This window comes from Buteo buteo, chromosome 1 (assembly GCF_964188355.1).
Source record: "Buteo buteo chromosome 1, bButBut1.hap1.1, whole genome shotgun sequence".
Taxonomy (NCBI): Eukaryota; Metazoa; Chordata; class Aves; order Accipitriformes; family Accipitridae; genus Buteo; species Buteo buteo.
Window position 1 is genome coordinate 60,448 of NC_134171.1, and position 23,601 is coordinate 84,048.

General features: G+C 58.8%; 1 protein-coding gene across 1 annotated transcript; it reads left to right on the forward strand.

Moving 5' to 3' along the window:
- The first annotated feature begins 1,799 nt into the window (after positions 1-1,799).
- On the forward strand, positions 1,800-23,315 carry LOC142036741 (protein O-GlcNAcase-like). Its single transcript, XM_075040273.1, has 17 exons — positions 1,800-1,924; positions 5,500-5,551; positions 12,600-12,697; positions 13,176-13,306; positions 14,246-14,417; positions 14,774-14,872; positions 15,214-15,498; positions 15,801-15,929; positions 16,463-17,658; positions 17,731-17,905; positions 18,222-18,278; positions 19,236-19,321; positions 19,566-19,670; positions 21,405-21,496; positions 21,933-22,125; positions 22,206-22,377; positions 22,754-23,315. The coding sequence occupies exons 1-17, from the start codon at positions 1,885-1,887 to the stop codon at positions 22,888-22,890; spliced, it is 3,219 nt and encodes a 1,072-aa protein (XP_074896374.1). The 5' UTR covers positions 1,800-1,884; the 3' UTR covers positions 22,891-23,315.
- The last annotated feature ends 286 nt before the right edge of the window (positions 23,316-23,601 follow it).

A 23,601-nucleotide genomic window follows, 5' to 3' on the forward strand; every position in this document is an offset into this window, starting at 1 on the left:
AGTTGCTCCCTGCACATGCATAACCCAACCTGGTAGCACCACGCTGGCTTTCCCACAGCATCATTGTCTGTCCTGCACCCAGCACACAGTTTTTATTGCTGTGTGTGAGTCTGGTTATGAGTTTTTATTGATGTTACAAGTCTGGTTTTATTGCTGTGTGTGAGTCGGGTTATGAGACCCCTGTTCAGGGGCTGAGGCTTTAAGTGCTCTGGGCTCTCCTTGCTTCACGCAGCCTCCTCCATGCCATACTGCTGAGCTTTGGGCAGACCTTCCTAGCCCACAGTGCACTCTTGATGGCCTCTTCCCTGCCAGGTCACTGTTGGTCAGTCACTCTCATGCTCCTTGCTGCTGTGATGGCCCAGACACCATGACTTGGCTTTCCTAGCACTACATTAACCTGCAAAGGGAAGAGGGAGATGCCACAGATCCTGATTTTCTAGGGCTCTGATGCCCACTTCTCCTGTGCAGGTCCATGCCTGTGGGTTAAATGAAATGGCTGCAAGTGGTGACAGCTGCTGGGAGGGCACTTGGCAGTGCCTCACTGCAGGAGGAGTGCACCTCTGCTGTCTCCTGGCTCCATCCCTCACACTTGCGTGGTGACAGTGTCATGTACTTGCTCTCTGGGTTATGATGCCTTTTGGCTGGGGAAGGCTGCAGGTATGCTGCAGAACACAGGTCCACCTTACAATGAGACTGACAAACAGGAAAAGTGGTCAGAAAAAGAGCAGAGCAGTTCAGTGACATCAAACACAGGGTCCTGCATGCAGGCAGGTACCAGTGACTATGCAGCTGCAGGATAGGGAACTAATGACGTGGCAGCACTTCTGCAAACCAGAACCTGTGGGATGGAGAGGATCACGAGCCAAACATGTGTCAGCAGCTCAGAGCAGTGTGACACAAGGCAAACAGCAGCCTGACATATGCAAGCAGGTGAGTCACGTGCAAGGCACATGAAACAGTCCTGATCTCACTAACCTGGCGAGCCAGAGAGGCATCACACCCCGGGCCCCATGGGGAAGGTGCCAGCTCAGTGATGAATACAAGGGGATAATGACACCCAACCTCCGGGGAACAGCTCCGGGGCCTGGGGCTGTTGGGTCCCGGGAAACTCCAAAGGCAGGAGAAATAACTGCCCTCGGCCTGCACCGGGAGAACGCCCGCAGCTGGGGACGCCGGGGGACACGGTGCGGGGGGCTGGCGTGGATACCAGGCTGGGCCCCGCTGCCAGCCACCGGCGGCGGCCGCAGCCCGGTCGTGGAGCGCCGGCAGCACCCGGGGCGCCGGGAGCGCGGGCGGGCCCCGGGCTGCGGGTCGGGACCAGGCGCTGCACCGGGCCGGGCTCGCCCGGTGGCCGGGGCGGCGGGGACTCCGGCCCGGGGGGGAGGCTGCCGAGGGGCTGCTGAGGGCCCGCCCCGGGCGGCGGCCCCGCTCCAGCAGAAAGGCTCAGGCAGCTCTTCCCGGCGCGATCTCCGGGGAGGGCTGAAGCGCCCGGCCCACGACGGGGCGGTTTTGCCCGGGGGCTCCGCGAGGGCCCCCCCCGCCCCGCCCCCCGCCGCGGCCCCACCCGCCGGGGCCGCCCCCTTCGCTGCGGCGGGCGCGTCTCCGCTGGGGGAGGCCAGGCGGTGGAGCCGTCTCTCCGCGCACCCCTCCATCCCTCCGCGCATCCTTCTGTCCCTCCTTGCATGCCTCCATCTCTCCGCGCATCCCTCCTTGCGTCCCTCCATCCGCCCGCGCATCCCTCTTTGCAACCCTGCATCCCCCCGCGCATCCCTGCATCCCTCTGCGCATCCCTCTGTCCCTCCGCGCATCCCTCCGCGCATCCCTCCATCCTCCCGCGCACCCCTCCGCCCGCCCCGGCACCGTCAGGGCCGCTCCTGCGCGGGTATGGCGGGGCGGCCGCGCTTCCTCTGCGGCGTGGTGGAAGGTAGGTCCCTCCGGGGCCGCGGCTGGGGCCGGTGCCCCGCCCGGGCATTGCAGGGGCTGGCCCGGTCCACCCGGAGCGAACAGGGGCCGGGAAGGGCCGCCGGGACCCGAGCCGCGCCCGGGACCCCGGGAACTGGGGAGACGGAGAGGCGGGCCCCTGCACAGCACCCTACCTCTGCCCACGGGTACGGGACCAGCACCCCCCATCGAAGTTCCCCAGCTCTTCCCCAGAGCACTGCTGCACCCCGCAGCCAGCCCAGCCCAGCGGATACTCCCCCCCTCCCCTCCCCGCAGCGGGGCATGGGGACCCTCTGCGCTGCCTCCAGCACTCCGCAGTGGTTTTCCTCTGTCCTGGGCATGCGGGCAGCATCCCGGTGTGTGCCCCTCCTGCCCCCCGCCTGCAGTGCTGCACTGCCGCGGGCTGTGCACAGAGCTGGTCAGGAAGAGCCTGGTCTCTCATGGCAGCTCTGTATGGCCCAGCCCTGTCCTTCTGCCCCCTCGCCCCCAACTCCTGTTTCTGCAGCACAGAACCTCTGGAGCTGGGCCAGGCCTGGCACCCACTAGGCAAAAGCATCTCCACTTTTCCTGCCAGCACAGTACCCTGCTGAAGCCCACCGCCTTGCCCAGGAGGAAGCAAAAGCACCACGCAAATAAACGCAAAATAAATAGAAAGTGCAGGGATGGGGAAGTTGATAGTAAAAAGAAATATGCGTCAGACAAGAATCACTGATGTAGGAAAGCTGACCTGGGAAAGAGGACAAAGATGCTGCTGGCAGACCCACTCCAGGAGGAGGAGGTCCCTAAAAATTGAGGAAGGAAAGGCATCCCTCACCCTGGTAGCACAGACGCTGGCAGGGAACATAGGGTGGTGCTGTGGTGGGCAGACTGTTGAGCAGGGTGCAGCTGTAGCGGGGCCAAGGCAGGCCAGGAGTGGTGTGTCCTACGCAGACCCCCCTGCTCCCTCCTGACACCCCAGATATTGCTAGCAGCAGCCAGAGAGCACGGACGGACTGATGCTTCTGGGTGACCTGCACCCAGGACAGGAGAAGTGCTGGGGAATGGTTGGGGCCTGAGGACTTTGCTTCCCAATGTGTTCAATGTGTTGCTAATGGTTGTGAAGAAATTGCTGAGGGACATTCCAGATGGCCCAGAGTTTGGCAAGTAATGGTGTTGACGCGTTACTGATGTAGTGATCTGGGCCATGGGAGAGATGAGGTACAAACGCACAGCATCACTCATCAGTGCCCATCTGGCTTCAAAAAAGCAGAGCACCAACATCACTCCTTTGGAGATGCAGACACAGGTACAAACAGATCTTGCTGGTACAATTTAAGCTACTTTATGTGGCAGAATACACTAGGATGACATTTTCAACAGAGCTGCTGCTGGCAGGGCTTGTGTAGGCACTGAGTGTCCTACTTGCAAGGCAGCGTCAGTTCACAGCAAAGTGTGAGTGAGGCACTTGCAGGCAGGTGCTGTACAGGGACTCCTAGGACCTCACTGCGAGCTGAGCAGGAGTTCCTGTGGATTGGGAAATGGAAAACCTATTTATTTATTGGAAAAACTATTTATTTAGAACTATTTCTTCGGGTGAAATGTTTGCTGGGATCCTTGTGTGGCCACAAATTTGGCCCCATGCACAGTGGGGGATGGCTAGTAAGGTAAATATATATTATTTCAAAGTAGGTGGAATAACCATGTAGATGTTCAAACAGGTAGAAGATCTATCTACAAAGACGATAATGTTCAGTGTGTGCTGTGGCACAGCCTACCACACCATTGCCCAAGGTTGGTGTTGAGGGCTGCAGGGTGGGCTCCTGCCAAAGGGAGCAGGGCATCAGGGTCCCCTCCCAGGCAGACCAGCTCCAGAGCACTCAGGTGCTTTAGGGAAACGCGGGTGCTTTTGTGGTCAATGCTGGCCTCATGCCAGACCCTGAGAGCTGGTCCTTTCTCCCAGACTAACAGAGTCATTGCAATCTGCCCTTGTGTGCTGCCCAGTTCAGTGAATGCATTCACTTCCCTGAATATCTGCTCCTGTTGGCCTTGTCTTCTAGAAAGTGCATTGACTGATTTAAAAGTTGCCCATGATGCAGAGCTCATCCAAAACTAGGAAGTTGCCTTGATGGCTAATTGCCATCACTGTTCAAGATGTAATGTATTTTCTGTGAGACTTCACATTGCAGCTGCCAGGTCTTGCAGAGATTTGAAGTGACTGAAGATTCTTCTCATGCTAAATTTCGGGTTTGTGCTGGAACACTTACAGGTTCCCCTTAACCTCCTCTTTAAGAAGCTGTCAAATCTGCATCTCTACAAACCCATTTACCTGCCTATTCTCCCATTGTCCCCAAGTGAAGTGGCTTGCCTTCCACTGGTATTTCTCACTAGCTTTGGAGACAACTCCATACCTCCCAAGTCTTCCTACATGCAGAAATAAGAAAGGCCCTTCCTTGAAAGCAGTCCCAACAGCAGAATGAGTGCTGCATGTCCAGCAGTGCCCTTGCTCACTATATCCAGTCACAGACTCGTTCCCTGCAGAGCACAGGGCAGACTGTGGTGCTGCAGCCTCAAGATTGTGTCAGACACTGGTGCCCAGCAACCACCTAATGCCTGCAAGCAGCAGAAGTGGAAATGTTAAGAAACACTTGGGAATTTGCTGACTCCAGATCTGTATTTCCTGCATTTGGTTTTGTTGATGTGAACTTTCTGGAAGGGCAACGTCCTTGCAGCCAGCCTTGGTGCTCATTGATGACTGTCTTTGTTAGCAGACAACTGGAAAGGTTGCTCCCTGGTATGCTTTCTCTCTCTGGATTTTCCCTTTGCAAGCTTATGGAGATTGTGTTTTCCAGTGGGGGACAGACAAGGTGTGTGTGAAATGTCTTGTGGAGTCACACTCCCAGCACTCGTGGGCATCCCCGCAGGTTGTTTGTGTGTTCCTGATATGAACAGCTTGCTAGGGGACATGACTGCTGCTGCAATTCAGGTGTGTGTTTGCAGGGTGCAGGGGAGAGCTGTGCCAGTGCAATTTTGGTGCAGTTTGAGTTGTGCAGTGATTAAAGACAGAGAGAGCAGCTTTTAAAGCCCATACAGGAGTGATCATGCTCTGCTTGACAGCCTGACACTACACAGACACAAGAGATATGCAGAGAGACACAGAGCTGGTCTCTGTAAAGAAGAAAATCCCCAGGCAGAAAACTCTAGGATGGACGTACAATAGCTCTGTGCTTCGGTGCTCCCCAAAATCATGCTAGAGTGCCTTATAACTTCGCCAGCCCTCAGCTGTCTCCTCTAGGCTTGGCTTTCACTGTGCAAATTCTACCTCCCAGGTTAAGTGCTACCTTGTGCAATTCTTCCCAGCTGCCTCTTTCTGGAAAGAATGGAGGCACAGACATCATACCCACTTGCTTGAATACCAATAACCAGCAAGATAATAGCAGGATAATAGGCATCTGCAGTACCCAGAGGTGAACAACTGGTGGACCTCTGGGTTTAAGAGCAGCCACTTAGGGACAGTACAGAGAGAGACTCTACGGCAGTTACTGATAACTGCTTTTTGACTTTTTTTCCCCTCTTTTATAGGTTTCTATGGGAGACCATGGTCTATGGAACAGAGGAAACTTCTCTTTCAATGGCAAGTACCCTGAATTTTCCTCTCTGAAGGTACTAGCCCGTGGCAGAGTGACAAGGTGGAAGCCAGAGTGCTGTGGAGGCAGGAGCAGTGAGGGAAAACATGCTGGAGGGAGGCTCCGGGGGCTGGCCTGCCTTTGGGGTGCCGGGGCGATGGCAATGAAGGGGGCTCATGTTTCTCCCAGCGCTGCTCCTGCAGTGCCTCCTCGGTCCCAGCACTCTTGCACCACTGGATCCGGCCCAGGGAAAGACCTTCTCGCCCGGGACTCGGGTGCCGTGGCTGCGGGATGGACGGGCGGCCCAAGGACACCCGTACAGATGCGGGCTGTGCTGCCCTGTGCCGGCAGATGGTGCTGGGACTCTGACAGTCCAGCTGCAGCCAGATGTGCTTGGCTGCTTGGCTGGGGGGCCTGGGCCAGGGCTGGGCACCCCAAGGGAATGGGGTCTGGGGATGGGGCCTGGAAGGGGCTGGGTGGGCACTAGCCCCTGCGTACTGGCATCGCAAAGCTGGCACGTGTGCTCCAGCGAGGGCGCAGACCCACGGGGAGCTGTCAGTGGGACAGGGTTGGACCCTGCTCCCCATGCCTTGCGAGGAGTGATGGCAGCTGGGAAGGGTTTGGAGAGGAGCGTGGGGGCTACGCAAGCCTGAAAACGCTGCCTCTGGAGGCACCAGAAAAGCTGCTCTGCCCTGACTGCAGCATAGTGTGGGTCGGCTAGGGCAGCCCAAGCGCAGGAGGGGTATCGGGGAACAGGCGGAGGGGCTGGGGCTGAAAATGGGAAATCAGATCCGCGTGAGAGAGAATGTGGGGGTGTTCATTGGGTTGGAAGCCCACCTCGGGTGCTGACCTGGCAGGACGAGCACCCATTGCCTCGTCTCTGAACTGTGCGGTCCTGGGCAGTGCCACGCGGCACCAGCCCCTGTGGGTGTGCTGGCCGCAGGACAGCACAGCGCATGCCTGCTGCCACCAGCAGCAAGCGGCCAGCTCACCCCACCTGGGGCTGCTGTCCCCACTGCCCTGCGCTCCCAGCGAGGACACCGGGTGGGTGCTTCCAGCCAGCCCAGCCTCGCTGGAGCCAGGCTTATCATTGTGGAAACAGACAGCACAGCAAACCCGCATCACTCCACCATGGGCACAGATGGCCACTTTATTCACCTGTGCAAGTCTGCTGACCACACCAAGCTGTGTGGTGTGGTCAACACGCTGGAGGGAAGGGATGGCATCCAGAGGGACCTTGACAGGCTTGAGGAGTGGACCTGTGCGAACCTCATGAAGTTCAGCCCAAGCACAAATACAGGCTGGGTGGAGAATGGACTGAGAGCAGCCCTGAGGAGGACTTGGGGGTGTTGGCTGACAAGAAGCTCAACATGACCCAGAAATGTGCACTCGCAGCCCTGCCTGCTGTGGAGGTGGCCCTTGCATCCCTGTGAGTCCCCATGTACGTCTGTGTGTCACCATGAGTCCCTGTGATGGAAGGATGTGGGCAGGATCTATCACTGGCTGGTTGTGAGAATAACCTTGGGATGGGAGTTGATGTGTGCAGACAAGAAAAAGCCTTCTCCTAGCAGCTGGTGCCCATGCACTGGCTATCAGTGGGATGAGCTGCACTGACAGGACCTGCCACTGATGAACTGGGGCCCTGCGGGGCCCCTGTGGAGCATCCAGCATGGGCAGCACGATGGTCACAGCCTAGGCGGCACAGTGGTCACTGTGGGTACTGCCCTGGGCAGCACGCTGGGGATGGTGTAGAGAGTGTGCTGGTCACAGTGTGGGCAGTTCACCGGTGATGGCCAGGCAGTGCACTGGTGACAGTGTGGGCAGTGCACCAGTGATGGCTGGGCAGTGGGCCAGAGACAGCAGGGCCATGTACTGGTGACTGTGCTGGTGATGGCACTGGCAGCCGTGCACTGTGTGGGAAATGTGCCGGTCATGCTGTGAGAGTGCGCTGATGGCAGTGTGGGCAGTCACAAGTGCAAGTAAGGACCATAATGCAGGGACTAGAGATGCAGATACAGAAAAATGTAGCTTAGAAAATTTGGGGAAAACATACAGGAAGGAAAACAAGATGTGATGTTTTAAAGTATATTAGGAATGAGAAGGTCTAATGATGGCTTTGTCTGGTACTGGACTGGGATGTATGTTCACATGTTTGCACATGTGAGCGGTATGTTCACTGGTGTTTTTCTTCTCTGGAAAGAAACAAGATGAGGCACTTGTATCATGTGGTACATGATACGCTTCCCAGTCTGTTCATCGTGGGAAAATGTAAAACATTGTCTGCGAAGAAGGATAAATAAAAATAAATGAATATATCAGATGGCTTTCATACAGGAGTGCCAAAAGTGCTGTCGAGGGAGGTGTCTGCCCTGTCCTGATGATTTCCAGTGCGTCTTGGATTGCTGGGGAGATTCTGGAAAGAATTTGTGCTTTCTGAGGCCAGAAAGGGCCTTACGTTGCTGCAGTGTGATCTCCTGAAGCAGGCAGGCCCTGATCTCTGTCAGACCTGCTTCCCTTCAGCTCTGACTGCAGTGGAGCATCTGGAGAGCTGGAGACATTTCCCCTCCCATCTCACCCGCATGCATGTCCCTGTGAGTCACCCCCGGACACTGCCGTGTCCCTGACTGCCGGGTGTGGCTTTTCTCTCCATGGCTTTTCTCTCCTCCCGAGCGTTGGCGGGCTGAGGATTTCCCCTGGGGAGATGAGCAGACTGTACTCCAAGACTCTTGCTTGCAGGCTTTCCACCCGTGTCTGTGTGTGCGGCTCCTTGGCAGACTCACTCTAGACTGTTCTCAGCATCTCTGCATCTGCAGCTAGCACAGAGGTCACCAAATCTACTTAGTCCCACCTGACACTCTGCAGTGATTCGTCTAGGGCTTTCTCTTATGCTGAGTTACCAGTGGCACTGCAGAGGACACTCCCGTTCAACTAATTGCTCATTATGTTAAGTCATTACTTCACACACCCTATCTTCTGTATTCTTTTACCTAGGTAGGACTTTATGCTTGGCTGTATTAAGAAGTATACTGCCTGCTGAAGCCCAGCTTAACAGCCATTTCAAATCATTCCATCCGAGTGCTGTATTTGCTCCTTTATTCTCCACTTACTTGGTCTTTGCCACCTGCAAACTGCACAGGCACAGCATCCTGCTACGGGTTCATGCTTGCCCAGCTCTGCTGCCCACCCTGCCAAAGCTCTGCTTCAGCACTCAGTTTTTCAGCACTCTGGGGCTTTCCACTTGCAGGGCTTGGCAAAAATCTTGCAGTCCCAAGTTCCCAGAACATTCTGTGATTCGAATGCCAGCAGCTCGTGGATTCCTTGCAAAAGGACTTTAGTTAAAGCAGAGTTACTGCTGATGCCAGATGCTGCACCTTGATGAATCCTCATCCCTGTTACAGTGGCAGTGCGGGACCCCATGTTAACTGTGTGTAACAGAGAGGGGTGCAGGCTCTCTGCAGCTGCTCTGCGAGCCTCCCTGGCAGGATGCGCACAGCAGCTGCCTCTGGAGGTCTGTGTCATAGAATAGAATCCTCGAATGTTTTGGATTGGAAGGGACCTTAAAGATCATCTAGTTCCAACCCCCCTGCCACAGGCAGGGACACCTTCCACTAGACCAGGTTGCTCAAAGCCCCATCCAACCTGGCCTTGAACACTTCCAGGAATGGGGCATCCACAATCTCTCCGGGCAACCTGCTCCAGTGCCTCACCACCCTCACAGTGAAGAATTTCTTCCTTATATCTAATCTAAATCTACCCTCTTTCAGTTTAAAGCCATTACCCCTTGTCCTACCACTACTTGCCCTTGTAAAAAGTCCCTCTCCAGCTTTCCTGTAGGCCCCCTTTAGGTACTGGCAGGCTGCTGTAAGGTCTCCCTGGAGCCTTCTCTTCTCCAGGCTGAAAAAACCCAACTCTCTCAACCTGTTGCCATAGGAGAGGTGCTCCAGCCTCCTGATCATCTTCGTGGCCCTCCTCTGGACTCACTCCACCAGGTCCATGTCCTTCTTATGTTGGGGGCCCCAGAGCTGGATGCAGTACTCCAGGTGGGGTCTCATCAGAGTGGAGTACAGGGGGAGAATCACCTCCCTAAACCTGCTGGTCACAATTCTTTTGATGCAGCCCAGGTTACGGTTGGCTTTCTGGGATGTGAACGCACATTGCCGGGTCATGTTGAGTTTCTTGTCAGCCAACACCCCCAAGTCCTCCTCAGGGCTGCTCTCAGTCCATTCTCCACCCAGCCTGTATTTGTGCATGGGCTGAACTTCATGAGGTTCGCACAGGTCCACTCCTCAAGCCTGTCAAGGTCCCTCTGGATGCCATCCCTTCCCTCCAGCGTGTTGACCACACCACACAGCGTGGTGTGGTCAGCAAACTTGCTGAGGGTGCACTCAGTCCCACTGTCCATGTTGTCGACAAAGATGTTAAACAGCGCTGGTCCCAACACTGACCCCTGAGGAGTGCCACTCGTCACTGGTCTCCACTTGGACAATGAGCCATTGACCGCAACTCTTTGAGTGCAATCATCCAGCCCATTCCTTATCCACCAAATGGTCCATCCGTCAAAACCATGTCTCTCCAAATCAGAGACAAGGATGTTGTGTGGGACAGTGTCAAATGCTTTGGACAAGTCTGGGTGGATGATATCAGTTGCTCTTCCCTTGTCCACCAGCACTGTAACCCCATTGTAGAAGGCCACCAAATTTGTCAGGCTCAATTTGCCCCTTAGTCAAGCCATGCTGGCTGTCACTAATCACCTCCTTATTTTCCATTGCCTTAGCACAGTTTCCAGGAGGATCCGCTCCATGATCTTGCCAGGCAGAGAGGTGAGACTGACTGGCCTGTAGTTCCCCGGTTCTTCCTTTTTTCTCTTTTTAAAAATGGGGGTTATGTTTCTGCTTTTCCAGTCAGTGGGAACTTCCCTGGACTGCCATGACTTCTTAAATATGATGGATAGTGGCTTAGCCACTTCATCTGCCAGTTCCCTCAGGACCCGTGGATGCACCTCATCAGGTCCGATGAACTTGTGCACCTTCAGGTTCCTTAGATGGTCTCAAATGTGATCTCCTACAGCGGGCAGTTCTTCATTCTCCCACTCCCTGCCTTTGCCTTGTGCGTCTTGGGTGGTGCAGCTGGAGCCCTTGCTGGTAAAGACTGAGGCAAAAAAAGTCGTTGACTACCTCAGGCTTCTCCATGTCCTGGGTAACCAGGTCTCCCCTTTCCTTCCAGAGAGGGCCCACATTTTCCTTTGTCTTTCTTTCATCACTGACATACCTATAGAAGCTTTTCTTGTTGCCCTTGATGTCCCTGGCCTCATTTAATTCTGTCATAGCTTTAGCTTTCCTAATCTGATCCCTGGCTGCTCAGACAATTTCTCTGTATTCTTCCCAGGCTACCTGTCCTTGCTTCCACCCTCTGTAGGTTTCTGTTTTGTGTTGTAGTTTGTCCAGGAGCTCCTTATTCATGCATGCAGGCCTCCTGGTGTTTTTGCCTGACTTCCTTTTGTCAGGTCGCAGTGGCATGTGGCACGCACATCATCCCAACAGTAAACACAAAGCCTGCTCTGGGCCCCCTTCCATTGACACATCACCTAACACAGCCCAAAAATGGTGTTTGTGCAGGAGCTGGGCTGGTGATGTGGGGCACATCTGGCTGCAGTGTGAGGAAAGTGAGACCACGGCAGGCAAGGGACAGCCCAGAGGTTGCAGGTTGTGAGGAGGCTGCAGCCTCCACATCCAGAGCTGGGCTAGGGCTGCAGCGCTGTGTCCTGTGCTGGTGTCTCACTGTAGAGGAGACGGAAAAATACAAGGGTGCAAAAGAGCCCCAGTGAGACCCAGTAGCTGCAAAAATGGTTGTAGAGCAATGGTGTTGAAGGTCTTGACCTGTTCAAGTGGTCAAGGCATGACCTGGGAATGGTGCAGCAGGCGTATAGGGACTGTTGGTGGAGTCAGGCCACCCTGCAGACAGGACATGGGCTTTTCAAGGGGGTGATGTGAGGGGGTCTACAGTGGCTCCCCATGTGTGTGTGTGGTTCCCAGAGGGGTACCCCAGGCCACCCCACTCCTGGACACTGAGCTTTGGGGAGCGGTGAGGTGCCAGCTCTCCAGGGAGTCTCGGCTGGTACTGCTCCACAGAAACCCCTCACGTCCAGAGGGGCAACTAGCTCATACATACCTGCTTCATCCAGAGTCACTCATCACAACAGGCAACCTTGCAGCCTGCGTGTTTGGGCTACAAACAAGTTTGGTTCTTGATTACACAATTAGAAGCACAGCTGAAGAGAAAGGGAAAAGAAACCCACCCCAAACGTGCTTACACAAGATGCTAAGTGCTTCCACAGGTCTCACTGCAAGCCTGGAGAGAGCTGCTGCAAAGCTGCAGGACTGGTTTGGCCTGATGGAGCCCCACAGCTGGACTCCAGGGCTGGGGCTGCCTGCACCCTTGGGGGGGCTGTGTGGAGCAGTAGACCTCTGAGCTTGCTCCCTCCATGGCTCCAGCCCCATCCTCAGTCTCCCCCAAGGATCCCCCCTCTTCCCCTGGAGGCTGCTCTGGCCACTCACCCCTCCTCCATTCCTTGCTCAGGACATTGAGCTTTTTGTCATCATTGTGAAGTGGTTAAAACAAGCTGTTTAGGCTAAGCTGGTGCCTCCCACCTGCTTTTTCCACAGCTAGGGTGTTAATTCAACCCATCTCACAGGAAGCAACATCCTGCTGGTCTCTGAGACCTTCTCCTCCAGATGCACGGTCTGTCTGGAGGTCCCTAAACAACACGAATCGTTGGGCTCAGCACTGGGACCACTGGGTGAGATTTATATCTCTGTGTGGCTGTTGAAAGTACACAGGGCAGGGGTCCCTGTGCAGGCGAAAAGCTGTGGCTCCACAGTCTGTGGGGCTCTGTGGGAGCAGAGGCTGGAAGCATGGAAGGACACAGTGCAGCTCTGGGGAAGGAGTGGATGCCATATGCTGAGGAGCTCTTGGTGTTGTGGGCTGGCACCTGCCCGGATGCCTCTTTGGAAATTGCCCACCTGGAGCCTCGGGTGACCCCTTGTCCTTGCTGCACAGGCTGAAACGCTGGGGGCTGAACTGCTACATGTATGCACCCAAGGACGAGCTGAAGCACCGGCTGCTCTGGCGAGAGCCCTACACAGAGCATGAGGCAGGTAGCGGCTCTGCTGGGCCCCAGCACGGGTGGGCTGCAGGTGTCCTGGGTCCTCAAGGGTGAAGCACGGTCTGCACCTCATCCAGGGTCAGGTTGGCTGTTACCACTCTTACTGCCAGAAACCTGCCCGCTGCAGGGAGCCCCGCAGGCCCTGCCTGGTACAAGGAGCCTCCCCAGACCCTGCCCATCACATGGAATTGCCTAGGAGCCCACCCAGCATGGGGAGCTCCCTGCGTGGGTCTCTGACAATGTGCTCGAATATGCCAGGGCCTGCAGACCCTCTGTCCCAAGGGGCTGGAAACTGTCTCCCCTGGGCCTCTCCCCTCCAGATGCTCTCTCATGCCTCCCAATGCCCTCAGCTCCTTCCTTTCGGGCCACCGTGGTTCCCTCTCCCTCCATCCCTTGTCTCCCTCCATCCCTTGCCTCTCTCCATCCCTTGCCTCCCAGCACTCACAGCACCCCCTCTGCTTTGTCCCCAGCCCGCATGCGGTCTCTCATCGAAGCTGCCCAAGAGCAGGGTGTGGAGTTTGTTTTCGCCATTTCTGCTGGTCAGGACATGGTGTTTTCAAGTGCCGGGGATCGGCTCCTGCTGCAGGAAAAACTCAGGCAGGTACCGTGGGCCATTCCTTCACCCCACTGCTCCCAGGCGAGGGGCACGCATGCTTGTGTGTGGGCCCCATGGCCACCCCAAAGGCTGTTGTGGGGCTGTAAACCCCTCCTGCTGATGCACATCAGGGAGCAGCTAGCTCTGTGGGGTGCCTGCTGGCAGACGTGCTGTCCCTGTCACGGTGACAGAGACCCAAGGGCTCCGTGGATGCCTGACTGCTAGCAGGCAGCGCTGGGGACAGGAGAGGGACCGACCAAGCCCCAGAGCTTGCTGGGCAGCACCAGAGGCCGATGCAGGCTGGTGCCGAGCCCCTGGTCCCCAGGGAGGGTACAGAGCCGCCAGCACGGTGGGTTTGCTCCATGGGCGGCTGCTCCTCGTCCCTGCGGCACAGCCCAGGCAGCAGCTGCCCTGTCCTGCACCAAGCCTGGCCGCCTCTCCGGCTGCCCCCAGCCAGCCCTGGCACAGGGAGCACCTGCCCGGCCATGCAGTGAGGCTCCTCTCGAGGCTCTGCCAGCCTCTGCTCCTGCCACGGGGCTCCCCGCGCTGCAGGTGGATGTGTGGGTGCAGTGCGGAGGGGAGCAGATGTGGCGGGCGGCAAGTGGGGCCGCCTGGCAGTGGCACTGTGGGAGCGGCTCTGGGCCACCGCAGCACAGAGTCTGCTTTGAAAGGGCTTCTGGCCCACGGCAAACGTGGCTGCGCGCAGGGCTTGGAGTGAGGTGGGCTGTGGCCACAGGGCTGGCGGGCGCCCATGGAGCAGCTGGACCTTGTGCACAGCATCTGCTGGGCAGGCGTGGGGGACACGCTCTGCCCACCCCGTCCGTCCGGGCACCCCAGACCTCTGCTGTCCTTATGGTGTCCAGGTGGCAGGAGCTCGTCTGGGGCTCGCTGCCTCCTTTCTCTCTGCTGCCCAGGGACCCTAGCAGCCTGTGCCCGTGTCCGCAGGTGGCTGCCATGGGGTGCCAGTCCTTCGCGCTGCTCTTCGACGACATTGACCCCTGCATGTGCCAAGCTGACAGAGACGTCTTCCCCTCCCTGGCGCAGGCTCAGGCCTCTGTGGCCAACGAGGTGTACCAGGAGCTGGGCCAACCCTCCGTCTTCCTCTTCTGCCCTACAGGTACTGCCTGCAGCCGTGCAGCCCCAGCCACCCCTGGGACCCCAGTGCTTGGCCAGCCATGGCACCCACAGCAGACAGGGATGCCCTTTGGCTGGCTGCAGCCAGCACCTCTATCTGCTGAGAGCTGAGTGCCCTGATAGCCTCCACAGCTCCCCCCAGTCCCTTCATGCTCCTGCGGGAGCCCTGGAGATCTCAGGATTAGGACAGGACCAGGCTGTGGATGGGCTGGTGCTTCAGCAGCCGTGCATGCCGTATTCCCTGCACAACACATCTTCCCAGCCCCTATCCATTGATCCTAGGCAGCTTCTCTCCTGGTCTCTCTGCCCCTCAAGGGATGCTCTGTGCTCTCTCCCCAGAGTACTGCAGCTCTCTGTGCTCTCCCAGTCCCAGCCAGTCCTGCTACCTGCTGACCATCGGCCAGGAGCTGCTCCCAGGGATTGGTGTCATCTGGACAGGTGAGCACCTGGCCTGGCTCTGTGGGGTGTGTGGTCCTGCGCAGCTTCTCAGCAAGAGCCAGTGTCTGCAAACCCTGCAGCTATGGGCTCTGTCCCAGGAGAGGCGCCAACGAGCGGCCCCACAGCGGTGCCTTTCAGCATTGGGGTACGCAGCCCTGGCCAGTCAGGCAATGGGTCAGGCTGTGGGTCTGCTCTCCTTCTGGCTAGGGAGGGTGGGGTGGGGTGACTCGACCCTCATCTCCATGCTCGGTGCCCAGATGTGCGCATGTCCTTGTTGCGAGCACGCATGATGGACTGCGCTGCCTGTGTGCTCCATGCACGTCCGTGCTGTGATGCTCCAGGCCCAAAGGTGGTGTCACAGGAGCTCTCAGCCATGCAGCTGGAGGAGGTGGAGGGTGTCCTGCGGCGCCGCCCCGTCATCTGGGACAACCTGTACGCCAACGACTATGACTGCAGACGTGTCTTCCTGGGCCCCTACATGGGACGTGCCCCTGGCCTCATGTCCAGGCTCCATGGACTGCTCCTCAACCCCAACTGTGAACTCCAGGCCAACTTCATCCCCATACACACATTGGGCAGCTGGTTTCGGAGCGAGCTGAGGAGCTGCGCCCACGCTGATCATGCAGGTACCTGGTCCCAGCGCCCCAGGCAGCTCTGTACATGGAGCCCCAGTGCTGGCAGTGAGCTTGTGCACCCAGGGCAGGGCCTGCCCATCGCTGCCCCATCTTTGCCACAGCCCTGCAGGCTTTCCTGCATGGCAGCCTGCGTGAGGTGACTCACCTGGCTGGGCACTACCTGACATCCCAGAGCAGGGGATCCATCCTGGGGGCATCTCTTTGGAGGGGGGAATGCCCGCCCTCAATGGCATGGGATAGCTCCGTCAAGCAAAGAGTGGGTCTGCCCAGGCTGATGAGCTCCATTTCCTTAGGGATGGAGACTGCGACAGCCCTGGAGGACAGCCAAGGCTCAGAGGAGGGGAGCTACAGCCCCCAGGATGCCTTGGAGCTGGCGCTGCATGACTGGGTTGCTGAGATAAACCGGCAGGCCTTGGAGCCAGGTAGGTGATGAACTCGCACCATGCGGCATCCCTTACCCCCTCTGGAGCACTGGACTGGCTCTGCTGGGAGCTCAGTGGACTGAGGGAGCCCCATGTCCTGCCCGTTTGGATAGTGCGCTCTGGCTGGTGCGGCAGCGGGGTCTCTGTGTGTCGTGGTGGGCAGGCATGGGCATCCATCAAATCATGCTGCTTTGTGGGTGCTCCTGCTCTGGCCGCATCCCAAAAGGGGGTCTCCTCGGCTGACAGCGTGGGAGCCTGGGCCATGATACGGCTCTGGAAGAGGGGGTTCAGCCAGGTTGCAAGCTTGGTATTTTGCAGTGTTTGCCTCTGCAAAGCCTGTGGCCTCACCAGTCACAGAGGCCTGAAGTCCAGAGCACAGAGTGATCCAAACCCATGGTCCTGGCACCTCCCTGGTCCCTGCCAGCTTGGAGATGGAGCTTCCTGGCACAGCCACCCCCAGGGCTCTCCTGCCCCATGGGCAGCAGTTTCCATGCAGGTGCCAAAGGTGCTGCCCCCTTGCTCCTTTCTGCCAGGAGGAAGGACCCCAAGACACCCCAGCGTCAGCCTCAAGGGAGGAATGAGGCTGCAGCCTGGCACAGCGAGAGGACATGAGGTCATGCCCGAACCCCAGCCCCATGACTCTGTTCCCAGTGGGGCAGACCAGCATGGCCCTGAGCCCTGTGGTGTGGCACCAGGGGAGGAAAGGAAGAAGGTGACCTTGGAGCCTGAGAAGGGCAGTGGGAGCAGGACCCTCGCTAGCAGTCAGCAAAGCCCCACAGGGAATGGGGACCAGCTCACCATGGGGAGCAGAGAGACCTGTGAGCCCTCCTCTGCTCTGCCCAGCGTGACTGGGAGTGCCCAGTCTGCAGGAACCCCGGTGGCCACCGAGACCCTCCACAGTCCAGGCCCATCCATGTGCTGCAGCAATGGGGCCAACACCAGCCAGAACATTCCCCTACCCACCAGTGATGCCAGGACAGGGGGTGGCAGCCCCCCCCAGCCCCCCAGCAGTACCCAGCCTGAGGACAGCAGGGCTGACATGCCCCAGACACCTCCAGGGCCTGGAGCTGGTACCAGCGCTGGCCTCCCGGCACCGCTCACTGGTGGGGCTGGCGCCAGCCCTGGCCTCCCAGCACCGCTCACTGGTGGGGCTGGCGCCAGCCCTGGCCTCCCAGCACCGCTCACTGGTGGGGCTGGCGCCAGCCCTGGCCTCCCAGCACCGCTCACTGATGAGGTTGGTGCTAGCCCTGGCCCCATGGCACCATTGACCCCAGAGGAGGCTGGGTCCAGCCCCATGGCCCTGCTGACCCTGGAGGAGGCTGGGTCTGGCCCCGTGGTACCACTGACCCCCAAGGAGACCAGGACCAGCCCCACAGCACCAGTGACCCCAGAGGAGGCCAAGTCTAGACCCATGACACCAGTGACCCCAGAAGAGGCCAGGTTCATCCCCACGGCACCGCTGACCTCAGAGGACACTGGGTCTGTCCCTACGGCACTGATGACCCTTGAGGAGGCCAGGTCCAACCCCACAGCACCACTGACCCCAGAGGAGGCCAGGTCCAGCCCCATGGCACCGCTGACTCTGGGGGAGGTGCGGATGCTGGTGGAGCTCTTCTACCTGCCCTATCACCATGGGCCACTGGCACAGCATCTCCTGGAGCACTTTCGGTGGCTCCGGGCAAACAGCCTCAGCGTGGGGGTCCCGGCCACGGCAACTGAAGCTTGCGGGGTAAGGCTGGTCCAGGCACTGCTGCGGGATGGTGCCTGTCACAGTTGTGCTGACAGCCTGGTCCATCCACAGGGCACACAGTGGCGTGGCCGTGCCCAGTCCTTCCAGATGCTCTGCAGTCAGACGTGCCGCCTGCACAGCCACTTCGTCAGCAGCACAGGGCAGGCGCTGCTCTACGACCTCCACCCCTACCTCTGGGACATCCGCAACATGCTGCTGGCCGCCAGTGCCTTCATCCTCTGGCTGGGTACGTGGCTGATGCCAGCCCTGAGGCAGCCCCTGTGGCCCCGTAGCACATATTCACACCCTGACCAAATCCAGCCATGTTGAAGTGCAGCGGACCCCAGGCACTGCAGCACACCCAGGGCATCTGAAGCTTGTTCTGTGGTGATCCACTGTTTCCCCCCCTAAAGAGGTGAAGGTGTCTGGGACCCCGTCCCTGAGGTCTGGGGTCCCTGTGTCTAGCCAGGGGGGCCAGGGTCTCTCCTGGGAGTGCACCTTCCCTTGACACCTTCCCCACTGCTGACCCATGTCGCGTGCTCACCACCTTGCCTCCTTTGCAGATGGCCATCTCCTCTGTGACCCTGACCCCAAGGGGACCTGGGGAAGCTGCTTTGGCTGTAAGTACCAGTGCTGCCCTGGCTTACCCACCTGGGCGGTGGGGCCCTGGCTGCTGCCCTCCGTCACCTCCAGCCCCGCAGCAGCAGCACTCACCGCCGGGCTGCCCTTTCCCACGCTCTGCCTGCCGAGTGGAGCGGGAATGGCCATGGGAAGGCTGGCACCCCTGTGTGTCCTGACACACTGAGGCAGGATGGGGCACTGCTGCTGGGGACAGGGCAGTCATCGGAGCAGCTTTTCACCATCTCTCACAGTCTGGAATGAATGCCTATTTTTAGGACATGGTTCCTCAGCCCTTTTAATCCAAGGACCCCTTAGCCTTTCTGGCAAAAGGGATCCATGGGCCAATGGGAGCAGTAATGGCCTGGGTGACAGAGGTGAGGTTGGATTTTGAATGCCCGTGCATCACTTCGGAAGCCCCTGTTCCTCTGGTTTAGGGTTCCCTGGTTGCTCTGTGGGCCTTGTGACCTCTTACAAACCAAGAACTGTTACCAGAGGACAACCTGAGAGCGTCTCCAACTTCAGTGTGAGATGGGGCTATATGCCTTGAACCACTTCTGCAGGGAAGCAGCTGCATGCAGAGCAAGTTCCCACAGGCACTGCAGAGCTGGCTGGCTGGGCACCAAAGCACTGTGCTGCTCTCTGTGGCAGCCTGCAGCTTTCCAACCATAGCCAGGAGCTATGTCTTTACCTTACACCTTTCATGGAGGCAAGATCATTCCTTTCCCCATTCCTCCGCTTCAAGCCCTGTTGCAGAAGGTGTGTTGCTACCCTAATGCATGGGGCTGGCTGCCTGACCCCAGGCGAGGTCCTGTGCCCAGGCTGCACGGCTGTGGGGGCAGATCCTTGGAGCTGTGACCAGCGTGGATCGTGATGTTGCTGTGTGATGGAGGCTGATCTCCCCCTGGCCCAGCAGGTATTTGTTCACCTCGCATGTGTCTGTCTCCTGCTGCCTCCAGGGTGCCAGAGCATCACTGCCCCGATCTTGCTGGGGGGGGACGCTGAGCCCTGGGCGCGTCGTGGGGGCCTCTTCGGAGAGCTGCAGGTGAGAACATGTCCATATCTGTGGGGGCTGAAAGAGCCTTTGCAAAGCCAGGATCCCAGCTGCTGCTCCTGGCTCTGCCATTGGGTTGCTGCAAGCTTGGGAAGGCAGAGCTGCCCCAGGCCTCTGCGCCTTGGCTGTGGCTCCTGGGGTTTAGGGTGCCTCAGAGGGACCCTCCTCCCGCTGCCTCCAAGACAAGGTTTGGAGCCAGAACAACCCGCTCCCTGACGGACTCTGTCTCTTCCAGGCACTGCTACCCGTGGGGAACAGCTGTGACCTCTTCTACCACCCACCTCCGCTCTTCCCATCCAGCCAGCTGTACCTCCTGCGCCCGCTGCTGCCCCTGGACAAGGTTGGACCCACTGGCTGAAGTCACCTTTGCATGGCCTGTGCTGTACATGCGCTAACGAGATACATGCTCGCCTGCTGCTGACCCCAAGACTGAGCTTGCAGTGCAGGGCGATGCAGGTGGGAAGGGACCTCTGGGGTCCAGCCCCGGCTCAGAGCAGGCCAGCCTGGGGCAGGTCAGCTGAGGCTGTGTCCAGCAGCGCGTCAGGCCCCTGGGCTGGAGAGGGGGTCTTGTGGCCAGCAGCCTCTGCAGGGACCATCACCCACCTCCCTGCGATGAGCGCCTGGACAGAGCCCCTCCTGGCAGCCAGCAGCAGGGGAGGGAGATGCAGCTCAGAATTGAGCAGTAGGCACAGCCACAGATAAACTGGTACAGACTCAAGGTTGCCAGGTTGCGAGGGCGACCTCCAGAGCATCCCCAGCGCTGATCTCCAGCGATGGCCGCGAGCAGATGCCCAGAAAGATCCAGAACAGGGCAAGTCTGAATGGCAGCCTCCTGCAGCCTTCCTCAGTCTGCAGCTCTGGGCACTGCCTGAGCTTCTTGAGGTTCATCTCCAAATCAGTCCCTTCTTCAAACAGTCATCCAGTTGACAGGATGATTCCCTGCTGGAGAGGTAGCAGCTTCTGTTGGCCATGTCCTGCTTGCTGCCAGCCCCCTGGCTCTGTTTGACATCCCAGCAGTTTGATGGGATGGGGAGGGAAAGGGAGAATTTGGAGGTGTTGAACACCCAAGTTAAACTGCTGCCAAATCCAGCAGAGCCCTGGGTTCCCCACGTACCACACAGTCTGCAGCAAACACCCTGCTCCCTCACCCTGCTGCTTCTGCTAGCTAAAGGAAATGCTAAAGCTGCAAATCCAGCCATCATGGACACAACTGCACATCCCTGCTAAATACAGTACCCGGCAACACACAGCTGCAGTGCTTGTAACTAACAGAGGAGGAGTTGCAAGCGCATGAGAGCAGATTATAATATCAGGCTGCAGCTGCCAGCAATTCCCATTGCAAGGGCTTGTTTTCAATTGCCTGTTGTCAGATTTCATCTGGTCAGGCTAAACTTTAACAAGCTGGACGTCTGTGTCCGGTGAAGCTTTGAGAGAAAAATCCAGCTAAGCACTTCAGCCCATTCTGGGAATGGCTCTCAGAAGTGTGTGGTCCTGCTCTTGTTGTTCAGTGATCGGGGCAGCCTTTCCTTTGAGAAGCAATGCTTTTATTAGGATGTTCTTTTCACTGATCCTGTGAGCAGCAGCAAACTCAAATCTGACAGAGATGGGAAATTTTGAGATGTCCCACTTTGCACATGCTCTGTGGAGACCTCAGTTTCAGTATTGGTTTTGCTGCCATTCTGGCTGCTCTGAGCATGCTCTGTCCTGGGGCGAGCAGCATTTCTTCAGCAGCTGCTGCTCTGGGGTGCCTGCCTGGAACGGCGATTTCTCATTTTGAAGTGTTGCTGGGCTGTGGTAACAAGCTTCAGAGGCCAGCAGAAGGTGGTGCACAGTGCATCACTTGGCACAGACACCAGTGCCCTTGGATGGCCGAAGCACATACCTTCATACCTTCCCCTGGCCAGGACACGCTGGAGGCCACAGCCCTGGTCGCGGTCCCTCTTTATGGTCAACTCGGGCAGCTGCGGGTACACCGTGCTCTGGCAGGGGCTGCGGTGGGGGCGGCAGGCGACTGAGGGGCAGGGATTGGGCAAGGCAGGCAGAGCCAGGGCTGAGGTGGATCCGGGTCTTCCAGGGAGAGCTTTACCGAATGTGCCGGGAGAGTTTGGACTGTGACCCCAAAATCGCAGAGATCCTTGCGGCCCACCCCGATCTCCTCGGTGACAGGTGAGACGTGGCCCTTCTGGGGCTCCCACTTGCCAGGCGTGTGGTGACCCCGGCCACGTGCTGGGTGATGCAGTGCCACGGTGTGAGGTGGTGGCCTCTCCTCGCATCCCTGTGGGGACCAGCTCTGCCTGCACCATGGCTGGCGGTGGCCTAACCCTGCGGGAGGGGGTAGGGGGGGCAGTCCCTGCGCTAATGTCCAGCTGGGTTGTGGCAGCCGCCGTGGGGATGGACCCACTGTCCAGCCTGGCTGCAGGCGGGCTGCGGTGTCTCCGCTTGGCTGAGGGCTTCTGCTGGGGGGGTCTCAAAGGGATGGTCCGGTGGGTGCCGGGGTGCTGTCCTGCTGGGGCAGGAGGGAGGAGGCTGGCTGGTCTGAGCTTTCCTTGGGGCAGGCTGGCTCCAGGCGGCAGCTCAGCAGTGCTCCTGCTCTGGCTGGCAGGCTGCTGGGCAGCTTCCTGAGCCTGAGCCCCGAGTACACGTTTGTGCTGGAGGATGAGGGTGGTCTGTGCGGCTACGCAGCTGGAGCACTCTGCGCTGAAGGCTTCCTGCAACAGCGAGACAGCAGCTGGCTGCCGGCCATACGGCACAAGTACCCCCGAGACCTGGGCGGAGGTGCCCCAGCTCTGGGACAGGTGAGGGAGCACCTGGAGCAGAGGGGACCGGGGATGGGGGGGATGGAGGGGGTTCCCTCACTTGTTTTTGTCTCCTGCAGGATGTCCTGGACGAAGCACTGCTCTTCTTCCACGCAGAGCCACCAGCTGTGCCCCTGCCTGTGCTGCGGCGCTTCCCCTCCCTGGTGCAGCTGGGCACGGCCCCCCGCGTGCTGGACGTGGGGGCCAGCCGCAGCCTGGCCATCTGCCTGCTGAGCGCACTCAGGGCCAACGGTGAGCATGACCTCTCCATGCTGGGGAGGACTGAGGCCCCCTTGATCCAGCACAACTCCATCCCGACTGCTCTCTTGCCCACCCCAGAGGCGGGAGCCAGCCCCACCTGCACCCCACCTCTCAGCACGGGGCTGGGGTAGCCCTCAACGGGGCTCCCTGTCCCCTCTCTGACGCAGTCTGGCCCCAGCTCCCAGGCACCGTGCCCTCCCCTTGCACTGGGGGACACGTGGACCTATGTCTTGGGGCATCACGCAGGCACCCAGTGCCAAAGGGCAGTGGAGAGGATGACCCCTTGCGGAGGGGTCCCAGCCACTGGCCCCTAGCCCCAGCGCTGGGTTCCCAGTGGTACGGGCCTGACCTCTCACCTCCCTTCCAGGGTCACGGGGAGTGTTTTGCCAGGTCGGTGCCACTGACCAGCAGCAGCTGAGCTTCTACAGCAAGCTGGGCTTCGTTGACCTGCCGGTGGCCTGGGGCAGCTCTCCTGGCACTCGGCTCCTGGGACGTCTCCTCTGAGCACGCTGCGTTAGGTGTGGGCACGGGGAGGCAGTGCCATAGGACAGGCTGAGCCCCCATCCTGCGCAGCACCGGCCCAAGGGAGCAGGAGCAGAGGGGGACCTTGAGGGGGAGCCAGCAACATGCCCAGGCTGTCTGCAGACCACCAGGCCTGGCGAGAGCTACATGGGCAATATTGAGGATGGTGGTCTCAGAGCATGGCACAATGCATTAGCGCTAAGGGAGTGTCCCTGTCCTGCAGGCTGGGCTGTCCAGCTCTCTCCATCCCCTGTGTGGCCCTAGGCTGGGCAGCTGGTGCCGGGGCTGGCTCTCGGCACCAGCGACCTGCTTGTAGGTATGGACCGATCTGGTATGGGACACAGTGAGGCAGCCTCCATCTCTGCTGCCCAGGGACTGAGGAAATTGCTGCCCTTGGCAATAAAGCATTTGCTGGGCTCTCACCATGGTTCGTCTCTTAGGGGAAAGTTTTGGGGTACCAGCACGTCCCTCTCGCACCCTCATGCCCACCTTTCGGCCAGCCCTGTCTGTCCACCTCACACCAGCTGTCATTATAGCTGGTCCTGCGTAACCTCAAATGAAGCAGCTCCCCATAGATCCGCCTCTCCAGCTGCTCACCAGCCCTCGGCCTCCCCCCACACTGCACTCCGGGAAAAAGCTCCAGGCGCCGGCAGCGTGTGCTCACAGCAGGGCTCCCCACAGGGTTGGGCAGAC